Source organism: Nannospalax galili, unplaced genomic scaffold, assembly GCF_000622305.1.
Source record: "Nannospalax galili isolate Female #2095 unplaced genomic scaffold, S.galili_v1.0 scaffold451, whole genome shotgun sequence".
NCBI lineage: Eukaryota > Metazoa > Chordata > Mammalia > Rodentia > Spalacidae > Nannospalax > Nannospalax galili.
Genome location: NW_008331662.1, coordinates 2,689,504 through 2,704,803, shown reverse-complemented (window position 1 = coordinate 2,704,803; position 15,300 = coordinate 2,689,504). Strand labels below are relative to the sequence as shown.

Here is a 15,300-nt window from a genome sequence, read left to right as displayed (position 1 = left end):
AAAGAAAGAAAGAGAGAGAGAGAGAGAGAGAGAAAGAAAGAAAGAAAGAAAGAAAGAAAGAAAGAAAGAAAGAAAGAAAGAAAGAAGGAAAAGGAAGGGGAAGGAAGGAAGGAGAGAGAGAGAAGGAAGGAAGGAGAGAGAGAGCAAGAAAGAAAGAAGGAAGGAAAAGGAAGGGGAAGGAAGGAGAAAGAAAGAAAAAGAAAAGGAAGGAAAAGGAGAAGGAAGGAAGGGGAAGGAAGGAGGAAGGAAGGAAGGAAGGGGAAGGAAGGAGAACGAAGGAAGGAAGGAGAAAGAAGGAAGGAGAAGGAAGGAAGGAAGGAAGGAAGGGGAAGGAAGGAAAAGGAAGGAAGGAAGGAGAATGAAGGAAGAAGGAAGGAAGGAAAGAAGGAAAAGGAAGGAAGGAGAAGGAAGGAAGGGGAAGGAAGGAAGGAAAAGGAAGGAAGGAAAGAAGGAAGGAAGGAAAGAGGAGGAGAAGGAAGGAAGGAAGGCAGGCAGGCATGCATCCCTTAAGTGGGGTATGGTGGTGCTTGCCTGTCATTCCAGCCCTTAGGAGCTGAGGCAGGGGATTTCAAGTGCAAAGCCACAGCCGTGATTATATAACATCCTGTCTCAAAGAAAATGGGGTGGGGGGAGAACAGTAAAATTCCTTAACAATTTTTATATATTAGAATATATCAAAATATATCAGCTATATTGGACTAATTTAAATAAATTATTCATTTCTCCCAATTTTTCTCATGTGACTAATCTTAAATTGTATATGAAGTTCCTATTCTGTTTCTCTTGGTAGTGCTGAACTTTTATTATTGAATTTTCTTTATAATTTTGGGGACTAATGCTATTGTTTTCTCTTTTGTAAAGTTAGGGCATTTAAAGTTTTTTTTTTTTAACCGTTTATGAAACCCATTACTTCATAAAAAAAACATAAAGAAATAGAAAACAATCTTAGAATCAAGTTTAATTAAAAAAATGACTACATTGTCTTGATTTTTCCTTGAACTAATGATAACTACGTCTTGGATTAGCACTGGTCCTCAGACAAACATTCAGAATCAGCTAGAACAGTCCGGACATAGAACTGAACCTCAGCATAGAGAGTCTAGCAAGGCATTTTTATGTTCTTTCCATTACTGTTACTAGTCAGAAAGAGAACTCATCACCACTTTTATAGACAGTGGTGCTTGCCTTAGTTCATTTGTGCTACTATAATAGAATACCTGAGACTGGGAAATTTATAATGAACAAAAAAATATTGACTGACAGTTCTAGAGGCTGGGAAGTTTAAGATCGAGGTGCCAGCACCTGATGAAGACCTTGTGTCATAACATAGTGGAAGGTGGAAGAGTAGAGGGATATAAATCGTCTGACTGCATCCCTTTATACAATGTAGCCCTCATCAGAGTGGACTAATCACCTTCCAGAGGTTCCACTTTTTTTTAATACTGTTACAATGACAAATTTCAGTTTGAGTTTGGGAAGAGGTAAACAAATAAGTCCTAGCAGTACTTATTTTTCATGTAAAATTAGATGTGAGGAACTAGATATTTTATGCTTTAGGAGTGTTGATTGCATAGTTACCTATTTCTTATGCCGTAGTTGTTTCAAAAGCTTGAAATGCCCTTTGCTGACAGCACAATTCCTTGAACAGTCTGAAGAAGTTGAAAATGACCCTTTAAGGTGTTTTGCATCTGAAATAATAGTAAGTATAGCCAGTCTAATCTGCCATAATTGCTATGATCTTGTATTTATCCTGCTGTATTCTTGTATATTTCATTTGAGCACATAGATAACTTAATAAGGCAATATTTGGGGTTCTTTTTAGAACACAGATGAGCAACAGGATGTAAATTAAATAACAATAATTTCATTGTCCAAAGTCAAACACTGTTAACACCTCCAACCTTTTTTTTTACATAGAGCTTAATAAATAAGGAAATGTATGCATAAATACATAAACTTTTCAAAGATTATATCATATATACGTGTGGTTTTTTTCTTAACCTTATAATATAAATACATTCCCATAGATTTAATAGTATTGCATGTTGTAGACTTAACATAATATATTTAACCTGGACTTGTAATTCAACATTTCATTTGTACCAATTTTTCAAACAGCTCCAACTTTCTTTTTTTAAACTGCTAAGTCTAACAAAGCCTTTATTAGTTCTTTAATCATTTCTTTGAAATTCCTATAAGTAGGATATCTGTGCCCCCAAATTCTTAATTTTTTAAAAAATAATTTTTATTTTATGTGTATGAGTTTTTTGCCTGCATAAACCCTGAGTGCACCATGTGTGTATGTGGTGCCAAGGAAGCCAGAAGAGGGCATTGGATCCCCTGGAACTGGAGTTAAGAATGGGTGTTAACTGTTATGTGGGTGCTGGGAACCAAACCTGGGTCCTATGGAAGACCTGTAAGTGCTCTTAACCACTGACCCATCTCTCCACTCCTCCCCTATTCTTCATTTTTAGAAAGATTTAGTTTGTTAGTTTTTTGTGTGTATGAACATGTGTTTGCGTAGGTGCATTTTTGTGTGCACATGTGGAGACTAGAAGCAGACGATATGTCCTGTGTCACTCTCTGCTTACTCCTTTGAGCCATGGTCTCTCCTTGAACTTGGATCTCAAAATTTTCTTGGCCAGACTCAAAGCCAGCAAGCCCCAGTGATCCTTCTGTCCCTTTTAGAGCTGAGGTTACAGGAATTTGTGGGTCATCTAGCTTGTTACATGGGTGTTGGGATTCAAACTCTCTGGTATTTATGATTGTACAGCAAGTCCTTTTAACCACTGAACCATTTCTCCAGCATCTAAACTCATTAAATTTTTTATTACATTTTATTTTTCATTGGGGGTGTGTGTGCATATGCCACGATATACCAGTGGAGGCCAAAAGACAAGTTGTAAGATTTGGTTCTTTCCTTCTACCATGTAGCTCCCAGGGATTGAACTCAGGTTGTCAGGCTGACAGCATCTCACCAGCGTCAAACTCCTCATTTTAATGCTCATAATAAATATTTTCCAAATAGCTCCAGAAATGAGCAAATTTTATTTTAAAACAATTTGGCGTTATAGGCACAAGTATTTTTTAAGGTACTAGGATTGTCTGTTAGAGAAATAATCTGAAATATAGAATAATGTCTACTTGGGGTTGATAGGAATAAACTTCAAAAGAGTGTAGACAGTGTGGCTATGGTTTTCTTTAGCCATGTTCAGCTCAGCCCGGGAAGGTGAAGCACAGGAAGGGAAGCACAGGAGGAAAGGGAGATCTAATGAACTTGAGGTCTTCGGAACTAGATGAGTTCTACAAAGCAAGAGAAGGGGAGGGGATTGAGGAGTCCCTGAAAGCAGTTACTCTGGTGATGGAGAATGGAATTTAACCCTGGGGTAAAGAGAGAAGTTCGGAAATACTAAATGAGAGGCAGTAAAAAGATGGTGCAACTAGTAAGGTGTAGATTCTGGTGTGGCTGGCAAACTTGGAGTTAGTTTAGGAATAAGCTGAGAAAAAATAGACAAGAAATAGGATACCAGAGAAGCTATCAGCAGACAACTTTGGTCAGATTTGAATGTCAGTGGCCAAATCAAAACACATGTCAAACTAGATTAAGACTGACTAAACTGGTGGTTATACACACCTATAATCCCAGCACTTGGAGCAGGCAGATTAGGAGTTCAAAGTTACCCTCTGCTACATATTTGAGGCTACCCAGTGTCGGAGTTATTGAGTAAGTAGTAGAACCAGAAACTCAAAACCAATTCCAGTCAGCTAGACTTGGTGGTACACACTTATAATCCCAAATACATGAGAATTATAAGTTCTAGGCCAGCCTGGGGCTATCGAAACAAACAACAAAAATTGATAAAATATACACAACATGAGGGTTGGGGAGATGCTCATGGGGTGAAATCACTTGCTGTACAGCATGAGGACCCTCTGGATCCCCAGCATCCATGTAAAAGCCAGATATGGCAGTACATGTCTGCAGCCTCCTCGGGGGTAGGGGTGGGGCTCAAGACAGGAAGATCCTGGGGGCCAGCTAGTGAGCTGGCCTAGCCAAGATGATGAGCTCCAGGTCCAGTGAGAGAGTGCCTCAAAAGTATGAGAGCAGTAGAGGAGGAAACCTAACATTGATCTCTGGCCTCCACATGGGTGTAACACAGCTGCACATACAAACAACATACACATATATATATACATATATAATATATATATAAAACATAAAATTACCATTTTAAGCATTTTTAAGTACACAGTTAGTGGCATTAAATATGCGTCCATTGTTGCGCAGTCATCACCATCATCTCAGTGTTTCTGTCTTCCCACTTGAAACTACCCATTAAACACTGACTTCTCATCCCCCTGTCCCATCATTGCCTGGAAACCACTACTCAATGTCTGATGCACTTTTTTTTTCCATGATGAAATGGTATTTTTTAACTTACTCTAGAGCCCTCCATCTTGTAGTCAGATCATTTGACTGTGTGTGTACCTTTTAATTAATTTAGAAACCACATAAATACTCATGTACATGAGACCCCATGCTTATGTAAAAGATTTCACCATTGTTTCTCTATTAGTTTTTTTTTTTAATTTTTATTTATTTTTAACTTATGTGCATGAGTGTTTTGCCTACATCTATATACGTGCACCCAAGGGTACAGTATCCACAGAGGTTAGAAGAGGGTGTTGGATCCCCTGGAACTGGAGTTACAGGTGGTTGGTTATTAGCTGCAATGTAGATGCTGAGAACCAATCCTGGGACCTCTGTAAGAGCAGCCAGGGCTCTTAACCACTGAGCCATCTCTCTAGCCCCTGTACTAGCTTTTAAAAAAGATTTATTTTACTTTAAATCAAGTGTATGTATGTGTGGGGGGGTATATGTACATTAATTGTGGATGTCTGTAGAGGCTAAAAGGAATAGTCAGATGGATCCCCTGGAGCTGGAGTTACAGATCGTTGTGAGCCACCTGATGTGGGTCCTAGGAACTGAACTCCAATCCTCTGCAAGAGTAGCAAGTGGGCTTAACTGCTGAACCATCTCTCCAGCCCTGTTTTAATTTATTTATTGCTGTGTATCAGGAGTTGAGTGGTAGCTTTGATCTTCTGCTCAGGGTCTCACTAAATTACAAGGTACGTGATAGCTAAGCCTGCAGTCTCATCAGAAGCTGACATAAAAGAGCTCCTTCTGCTTTCCTGAGGTCACAGTTCCCTTGCCACACAGCATTCTCCATGGACCTCTTATAACATGATAGCTTAGTTATTGAAAGCCAGCAAGGGAGAGTTGCTGACTCTGAAAGAAGGTCTAGACCCTCTTTAAAAACCTTATACTTGACCGAGGCATGGTAGTCCATACCTTTAATCCCAGCATTCAGGGGGCAGAGGCAGGTGGATCTTGTGAGTTCAAGGCCAGTGTGGTCTACATAGTAAGTTCCAGGCAAGCCAGGGCTATATAGTGAGAGACCCTATCTCAAAAAATTTAAAAAAATAAAAATAATAAATAAACTTAATGCTTAGGATGATTTCAAGTGCAAGGTCAGTTTGGGCTACACAACGAGACCATGCAAAAATCAAAAATAAAACAAAAAATCCAGGAGGCAGAGGCAGGCAGATCTCTGTGAGTTCAAGGCCAGCCTGGTCTACATAGTGAGTTCCAGGGTAGCTGGGGCTACAGGGAGACCCTGTCTCAAAAAAAAAAAAAAAAACTTCCTGAATAGATCAGGCTAATCCAGGGTAATCTCTTGAATAACTCAAAATCAACTGATTAGAGACCTTAATTAAGCAAAAATGCCTTCACTATTGGCATATAAGATAATCTACTCATGTGAGTGACATCTGCATTCTGTTGTTTAAAAGCAAGTACCACAAGTTGCACACAACCTTCAAGGAGAAGTGATTGTACAGAATGTGGAAATGAGATGGGGATGTTTTGTGCTGTGTAAGCCAATATCTTCCTGTTTTAAACCCATTTCACAGGGATTTTTATCAGCAATTGGACACCCTTTTCCCAAAATTATTCTTAATCATGGAAGGAAAAAAAGGACTTGGGATTTTCTTGAATTTGAAGAAGAGGAAGACAGACAATTAGCAGACTCTATGGCTTCTCTGGCCTATCTAGTATTTGTTCAGGGCATCAGTATTGATCAGCTTCCAATGGTCTTCAGGTAAGAATATTTTGTATATTCATATATTCTATATGTATCAAGACTCTCATTTAATGTCTAGTACATGTATATTAGCATACTAATACACTGAAAGATGGAAGGTAAGAGATGCCCAGCATTTTCCTGTATCTCCACCAGTCTGAAAGAGACATCAAATGCATGGCTGCAGGGAGAGATGGGTGTATGAAAGGGCACAGGAGGGAGTGCAACAGTAAACACTAGACAGAGACCAGATGATTTTTTTCTGCTATAATTAAATACGTGTTTTTTGTTATTGTTACTGTGGTCCACTTTCTGTCCTTTGAGTGCTAGTGGTGACTGAGCCTTCAAGAGAAAGGTGACTCATTGTAAAGACCCACAAAGTTCATCACTCTTTATTATCCAAAGACAGTGAAATGATTGAAATTTCAAAGAATTAAAAAGCTTGGTTCTTAAGAGGATCAATGACTTCAAAGAGGATTCAGGTAAATAGATGAAGTAAGGAAGTCAACTGAAGACTTGAAGGACACTTTGGAGTGAAGGACACTCAGGCGAAGTGATCATAGGTTTGAAGCCAGCTTGAACTACATAGTGAGTTTGATGCCAACCTGGGCTAAACAAGTCCTTGTCTTTAAAAAAAAAAAAGGGGGGGAGGGGGCTGGAAATATGGCTCAGCAGTTAACAGCACTGACTGCTCTTGCAGAGGACCAAGTTTCAATTCCCAGCACCCACATGACAACTAATAACTGTCTGTCACTCTAGTTCCTGTGAATTCAACACCCTTTTCTGACCTCTATGAGCATTGCACAATATGGGTACACTTACATACATGCAGACAGTACATTCATACACACAAAAATAAAAATAATAAAATATTTTTAAAAAGACAAATGAGGAATTTAGTAACTTAGATGAGAAATACAGCTGTTGTGGGACACTATTCAAAGGTCTAATCACTCCATATAGGGAACTGATGATAGAGCAAAGCCTAACTTGGTGAACCAGTGATTTTTATTGGGGTTATTTATAGGAGTATGGGTGAAGAATTACTTACAGGAACAGAAATGACCCAAAGAGAGTTGCATCACTTAAAGCCCACCCCTTTGTGGTGGCTCACGAAAGCTGGAAACCTAGAACGTTGTACACATCTTGAAGGCAGTTCAGACTGGAGAGTGTCTTTTTGGCAGCTCAGCTAGTCTCTGCCTCTTCCAGACAGCTCAGCTAGTCTGAGAATGTCTTTCAGTAGTCCTTACTGCTTATATAAGCTTGGGGAGAATCTGGTCAGTTCAGGGACTTACTGAAGCTATTGAGTTATTTACTTCCTGAATTTTAATGAACTTCCCTGCAGGATGGAATGTTTTCACTTCTCTTTAGAATATCATTCAAGGAACTTCTCTCCAAGATGTAGTATTTTATCTCTGAGGAAATTGCTACACAACACCTAATAAAGAGTCAGGGAGAGATGATGGAAGAAAGGAAGGTAGGGAAGAAAGGAGAGAGAGAAGTGGGAAGAAAGAAAAAACACAGTCTTAAAAAAACAACAGAAAAACACCTCAGTGGAAAGCATCACCAATAAATTTGATCAGGCAGAAGAAAGAATATGAGGGGTTGAATATGAGTTTGGGGAATCATTGCATTCAGATGGCTATAAAGAGGAAAACAAAAAGCAGCCATGACCACAAATTTTAAGAACTCTGAGACCTGATCAAGAGACCAAACAGAGTTTCTAGTAAACATGAAGATGCTCAGATCCAAACTAAATATATAGAAGACCTAGTCAATGAAATTATAGTAATGAATGTATAGAAGATCTATTCAATGAAATTATAGCAATGAATTACTCAATGAATTTTTCTAAAATCTGTAGAAAGGCACATCCAAGTACAGGAGGCATTTAGAATCCAAAATAGGCAAAAGCATAAATTTCCTTTTTAATAGGCCATGAAGTATTGGATTAGGGCATACCCCAAAGACCTCATTTTATATTAACTCTGTAAAAACCTTATTTCCAAGTTAATTAACATTCTGAGTTCTGGAGGCTGTGACTCCAACATACCTCTTTTGAGGAAAACAAATTTAAACAGTATGTGTATAAACCTTCTAAATGTGTATGTGTGAGATATATATCTAGGGGCTATGGCTAGAGCTCAGTGATAAGAGTGCTTGCCTAGTATGTGTGAAGCTCTGGGTTTCATCCCCATCATTGGGGTGGTTGGGGGTATTGCTGATTCTAAATATCTTTTTTTCTCTTCTATTTTAGTCCATCATACCTTTTGCAGTTGAACATGGGGCATATTGAAGTGTTTTTGCAAAGGTAAGACCATTAGAGAATATCTCAGGATTAAATAGTAGATTAGAATAGTCCTTCTTGGACTGACGAGATAGCTCAGTTGGTAGAGTGATACCTAGCATGCACAAAGCCCTAGGTTCCATCCCCTGTACTGCATAAAGTAGGGGTGATGACCAGTGCCTTTAATCCTTTAATCCCAGCACTCTGGAGGTAGAGGTAGGAGAATCATGAGCACAAGGTCATCCTTGTCTATATAGCAAGTTAAAGACCAGCCTGTGCTACATGGAATCTTGTCTCAAAACTATTTTAAAAAGTTCTTATCAAGATCAGAGACTACCTTCTGTCTGCGTGGAAAAATTTTTTTTTGAGACAGGGTCTTCCTGTAGCCCCAGTTGACCTGGAACTCACTGTGTAGACCAGGCTAACCTCTATCTCACAGGGATCAACCTGCCTTTTCCTCCCAAGTGCCAGGATTAATGGCCTATGCCATCACGCTTGGCCTATTTTCTTCCCTTTTTCTTTTCTTTTGGAGACAGGGTCTCCCTGTAGCCTCAGCTGGCCTGGAACTCACTATGTAGACCAGGCTGGCCTTGAACTCACAGAGATCCACCTGCCTCTGCCTCCTGAGAGCTGGGATTAAGTGCATGCACTACCATGCCCAGCTGGTTGGCCTATTTTCTTAATAAGTGGTTTTCTAGTAATCTTTTTCTGAGGTTTTAAACCTTATTTCAAAAAATAGTAAATAATACCCACTGAAGCCTCCTCTCTCTGAGGGAAGAAGTTCATGTACATTTATGCTTCATGGATACAATCTGAAATGCATCAAAAGGAAGGAGGTACCTTGACCTCTCATCTTAAAAACTTGTTCAAGTACAGGTTTTCTCATTTGAGTTTTAGGGAGGGAGGAAAGGAAGAAGAGAAAAGGGTTTGCAATACTATTTTCTAGGAACACTAGTGACAGTTTGTGGTACCATCTCTTCCCAGGTGAAGGAAGATTTATAACATGCAGATATCTGAAGGCTTAGTCTACAAGGCAGGCACTTCCAGGGGTCTCCTGGTATAAAGAATGATTAACTGTAACTTTGATGTCTTGATAATTTTATATTCATTTTATGTAGTTTCTTTCATTCATACCATAAGAATGTATATTGGTTTGAATCCCAATTCTATATATTTTTAAAGATTATTTATTTGTATTGTATGTGGATGAATGTTTTGCTTACATGTATGTAAGTTGCACCTGTGTTATGCAATGCCCATGGAGGTCAAAAGAGATCTTCAGAGTTCCTGAAACTGGAGCCACCATGTGGGTCCTAGGAACTGAATGTGGGTCCTCTGCAAGAACAGCCAGTATTTTTGAGATTTAAAAACGGTTCATCATTGAGCCAGAAATATAACACACCTTCCATAGTTAGAACAGGAACCTAGTCAAAGATACATGTATGTATGTGTATATATTTATGTATATATGACTATATGTACATATACATATATTTTTGCCATATATCTTTAAATATTTAGTTAATGATTATAAGTATTTTTAAAGTATTATATGTGGAAATCTTTTCATTCTTTTTATATAAAAAATAAAGATTTTATACCATAGTCAACTGAAATGTATAAAACTCTTAGATATAATTTATTTTTATTTATGTGTCTGTGAGAGGGTATGTCACATGTGTTTGGGTGTCTACAGAAGCCAGAAGGAAGTGTCAGGTCTCCTGGAGCTGGAGTCACAGGCAGTTGTGAGCCACTAGACCTGGGGATTAGGAAGTTAACTTGGATCCTCTGGAAGATCAACAAGTGCTCTTATCTGCTGAGCCATCTCGCTAGCCCCGTAATTTATTTCTTAATACTTGCTATTGAAGATCTGTTGGTTTGAAACCAGGAAATAAGCTCTGTGTAGACTGACTTGGAATGGTGGTAGCCAAATCAAAACAAATCAAAGGGGATTAAGAATTTTGACTAAACTGGTCACTGTGGCACAAGCCTATAATCCCAGCACTTGGAAGGTGGAAGTAGGAAGATAAGTTCATCTTTAGCTACAAATCAAGTTTAAGGCCAGCCTGGGCTACATGAGACTCTGTGTCAAATGGAGCAACAAAAAAGAATTTTGACTAGGTCTTCAACAGAATTTCTCCTTAAGTGATAGGCATTTTAACTAATTAATTAATTTTGAGACAGGATCTTGTCATAAGCTCCAGTGTGGCCTCTAACTTGAGATCCTCTTGCTTCAGCCCTCTGAGTGCTAGTATTACAGATGTGTACCAACTGCTCCAGCTAATTATGTACCTTTAAAACCTTTGCATTTCAATTTTATTTGCTCATCCTAAAGTAAGGAATTATTCTAAAAATTTTATAAAATCGTAGTGATAAATTTTAATGTTTTCTTTCAGAACAGAAGAGTCTGCTTTCTCCAAAGGATTGGTAATATTCGTTCACTACTATTATACATTTATTGAGGCGGGGGGATGGAGGCAGAGAGAGAGAGTTTGTATGTGCTTGTATATGTATGTGCACATGCCATAGTGCATGTGTGGAGGTCAGAGGACAATCATCAGAAGTTGACTTTCTCTACTATGTGGGTATACTCATTACTTTTCTGTTGCTGTGATAGAAACATGGACCAAAACAATTTATAGAAGGAAGAGTTTATTTGAGCTTATGGTTCCAGGGGAATTACAATCCATCATGGCAGGGAGGCATGGTGGCTGGAGGTGGCTGGAGCAGGAGCAGTAGAAGTTAAGCTCTCACATCATCAAGCAGGCACAGGAAGCAAGAGAGCAACTGGAGATCTGGCAAGGCTTAAGAACTCTAAGCCTGCCCCCTGTGACGTGCTTCCTCCAGGATAGCCACACCTTTTAAGACCTCCCCAAACAGTGCCACCAACTGGGGACAAAATATCCAAATACTTGGAGCCTACGGGGGACATTTTCATTCAAACCACCACAGTGGGTTCCAGAGATCAAACTCAGATTGTCAGACTTGGTGGCAACCCCCTTTACCTGCTGACTGTCTCACTGACCTGTTTGCTAGCACTGTAATTTGAATAATCAAGTTAACAAACGTAGCTCTTGACTTCAACTTGCATGTATTTGCATATATTTTACTGCAGGAACTTCTGGAGAATGGTTTATTGAGACTAGAAGACAACAACCTACTTTATCAGTACTTAGAAATCAAGAATTTTCTTACAGTACCTCTGGTAAATAGAATATATATTCTAATATTGAAAACAGCTCCTTGCCTATTCTGAATTCTGCTGAGGTAAAGCTGCCTCCAGATCATCTCCTGCTTTCCTTCAGCCTCTGATCTGTTGTAGCACCATCCAGTGGAACTTGTGGTGATGGGAATGTTCTATTACGTGTTCTGTCCATTACAAAAGCCAGAGCATTACTGGCTACTTGATATGTGGCTACTGTGACTAAGGAACTGCATTTTAAATTTAATTTGAATTCATTTAGACCTAAATAGCTATTAGCTGCTTTCAGGGTTGACAGTATAACCTATAAGAGACACATTCTCCTTTACTTTGTTTGGGAAGGGTTCTTTGCTCCTCTCCTGAGCGTCCTGACACTCAGGCTCCATCTGGACCAGGCACTTGTTGCCAGAAAGGCTATGCACCTTCTGTTTCTCCCTCCTGTGTTGTGTTTGCCTACTGCTCTCTGTTGCTGGTGATAGTCAAATAGGTCCTTAGCTGTAGACATTTCTTAATATTTAAATAGAAAAGCATGGCTTTTGTTACTGCATCAAGTTTGACTGTATTTAATGAATTCATTGCATTTCTGCAAATCTGATTTCATTTTCTTGCCATTCTACACATAATTAGAAATTCCCATTTATTTTATAAATCACACTGTCACATCTCATTTTGTGTTATATATAAAATTGATTGCAGTTTCCCATCGCTGTAATAGCGAAAGGCCCACAGAAATGTAAATTTCCTCATACATCTTCTAGCCTCATTTCTGTGAAATTTTAGTATGCACTATTGAAATTGTTTTTTAAAGTCAGTATAACCTATTTACATCTGAATTAAAAAATTTTTTTTCTTTATCTCTAGGAGTTAGTCAAAATAATGACACTTTGCCCCATTGAGACATTGGTATGTGTGATTTCTGGGACTAATGAGTTACAATGAGAAATTTTGATAAAATATTTTATTCTTTATGTTTTGTGCAACAATATCATTTGTTCTGTTTTAGCGGAAAAAAGGTTTAGCTATGCTTCAGCTGTATATTGACAAGTTGGATTCACAAGGCAAATACACATTATTTAGGTATGTATCAAGCGTGGTGAGCTAGTCGCCTTTCCCTGCGCTGACAGAATATCTGAGAAAGCAGCATAATGAGGAGGGGCTTATTTTGGTTCAGAATGTGGAGGTTTCAGTGTGGTTCTCTGACTCTGTTGCTTTAGGCCTGTTCTGAGACAGAGCTCCTGGCAAAGAAGGGGTAGTGGAGGGAGCTTTTGGGAGGCATTTCAGAGCATATCATAGCTAATGGCTAAGTATGTGGCTGGCTGAAACCTATTAATGTTCTGTATTTCAAGGTATAGTATTTTCTCTGTAAAAGGTAGAGCATTGACTTATCAAATATTTTGGAAACATACATATATATTAGGTGGATAACAGTATCTTATTTTTCAGTTTAATTGAAATATTGTAAATTTAGAATAGACTTTCAAAAGATTAAACTGAGATTGATAATCCTCCTGAATTACATATTTACATATTTCAATGATCTCCATTATTTAAAGGGGAAACTAAGAGTTCTACAGAGATTTATAACTTTGGCAGATGAAGCACTATCAGTTACTCTTAGATCTTTTTGAGCCAACAAAGATTCTAGCAGTGTTTTAAGTGAAAGATTAGAAAACTTTAGGCTAAAAATAAATAGAGGCTTTATAAAGTTTTATAACAGTTCTGTTGCAACTGCTACACTGTAATAGGAGGAGGAGATGTTCCAAGAAAACACTGACATAGACAGACAGCAGGCTGAATTTAGCCTGCAGACCTCAGCTTGTATACCCTGCTCTTAGCTAAGAAAAATGAGTGAAAAACTGATTTGAGCGGTACTAAATTGCTAAAAGGTCTTTTTTGGGATTGCCCAATATTAGCACTGTTGAGCCCATCTTTTTCTTCATTTCTATTAGTAGAGTCAAATCTAGTTTATGAAATCTCAGGGCTTAGCTCTTCTATTAGATTTCTTATTTTGTTCTATTTGCATTTCTACAAGGAGATCCCTTTTTCTTAAGTCTTTCTTAGTAGCTTTCTATTACTGTGACAAAGTACTTGAGAAAATCAACTCAAAAACAGCAAAAATTTATTTGTGCTCAGGGTTTCAGTCCAAGTGTGGTTGACTCTTGCTTTGGAGCTTGTGGTTAGGCAGAACAGGGTAGTATGGGAGGAACTGCATCACCTCACTGTGGCCTGGAAGCAAAGGGCTGTGGAGAGGAAGGGGTTAGAGTACCCACATCTCTTCAAGCCCATGCCCCTAATGACCTAACTTCCTTCTACTAGGCCCGCTTCCTAAAGATGCCACCACTGCACAGGAGCACTGTCCCCTGGGAGCCAGTATTTCAGCACTTTAGGGGACATTTAAGTTCTAAGCCATTAAAACTGTCAAGTTTCCTTTTGCAATTAAGCCTCTCTAACCAGAACATCTACTTTCACAAGGAATAATTTTAGAAGCTTTTAGGTTATACTGGTGCCCATTCTTGCCATGTTAAATTAGTGTGACTGTATGCAACTAAAAGATTCACATTTAGTTTAATAGAAGTTTCTTGTTTGAGGCTGAGGAGATGGCTTTGTGAGTAGAAGCACTTGCTGCACAACCATGAGGAACTGAGTTCAAATCCCCAGAAATGACATAAAAAGTTGGGCATGCTTGCACATACCTGTAACTGGAGTGGGAGTAGAGAGAGGAGGACTGCTGGAGATTGCTGTGCCAGCCTAGCTTCAGGTTCATTAAGCGACCCTGTCTCAGGGGAATAAAGAGGAGACTGAGAGAACAGTACACGCAATGTTCTCCCCTGGCCTCTGCACACATCCCCACATGTGCATATACGATACACACACACACACACACACACACACACAGCAAAAAATTTTTTAATTTTCTTCTTTGAAAGACCTGTTTGTAAATAAAATTTATGAGTTAGTGAAAGCAATACACAATAACTGTTAAGGATGACTTTGTTGTAACTGGTTGGTTACCTTACTAATCATCTTTACTGTGGATTTTTCAATTCCTAGAAATTATGTAAGTCCCAACTGAATTTATAAAATTTTCATCACATATTACTTACATTGCAGTTTAGTATAATGCCTTATACTTCTGCTTTCAAGGTGTTTATTGAATACAAGCAATCACTCAGGTGTGGAGGCCTTTGTTATTCAAAATATCAAAAATCAGATTCACCTGTCATTTAAGGTAAGAGCATATCCCTGGGATTGGTTATCAATTTATTTATTCACATGTGGCATGCATTTATGTGGGGTTTTGCCCTTCATTTTTTATGTATAATATAAAGATATAGCTCCCTATGTCTGCTATTTAAAAAAAAAAACCTGAAATTTGAAAGCTTGTTAACTATAAACTTCAATTATATTATTACTTGTGGCTCATATGACTTTTTGTTTGGCTATATACTTCAGAAAAATAGAACCTTAAATTTTATCTGTATGTGAATACTCAGTAATCGCATATAGAGAGTACCAATATTCTCAGTCTGGTGGGGTTTATTCCGTGTGTCTAGAGAGTGAATGGATGGATAGAAATTAAAGTTTAAAATATATATTTTAAATATATAATAGCTTTTGTAGTGTCAAGGCATTAGAAAACCTGATTTATGACATTATGTAATAATATA

At 38.4% G+C, this 15,300-nt stretch overlaps 1 protein-coding gene across 1 annotated transcript in view; it reads left to right on the top strand.

Moving 5' to 3' along the window:
- Glmn (glomulin, FKBP associated protein) overlaps window positions 1–15,300 on the top strand; it is a 45,961-nt gene that overhangs the window by 17,771 nt on the left and 12,890 nt on the right. Inside the window, exons 7-13 of the mRNA XM_017796541.2 lie at window positions 1,597–1,699; window positions 5,974–6,161; window positions 8,401–8,454; window positions 10,827–10,857; window positions 11,546–11,635; window positions 12,494–12,535; window positions 12,636–12,709. Coding sequence (XP_017652030.1) covers window positions 1,597–1,699; window positions 5,974–6,161; window positions 8,401–8,454; window positions 10,827–10,857; window positions 11,546–11,635; window positions 12,494–12,535; window positions 12,636–12,709 — 582 coding nt within the window. The remainder of the gene's footprint in view (window positions 1–1,596; window positions 1,700–5,973; window positions 6,162–8,400; window positions 8,455–10,826; window positions 10,858–11,545; window positions 11,636–12,493; window positions 12,536–12,635; window positions 12,710–15,300) is intronic.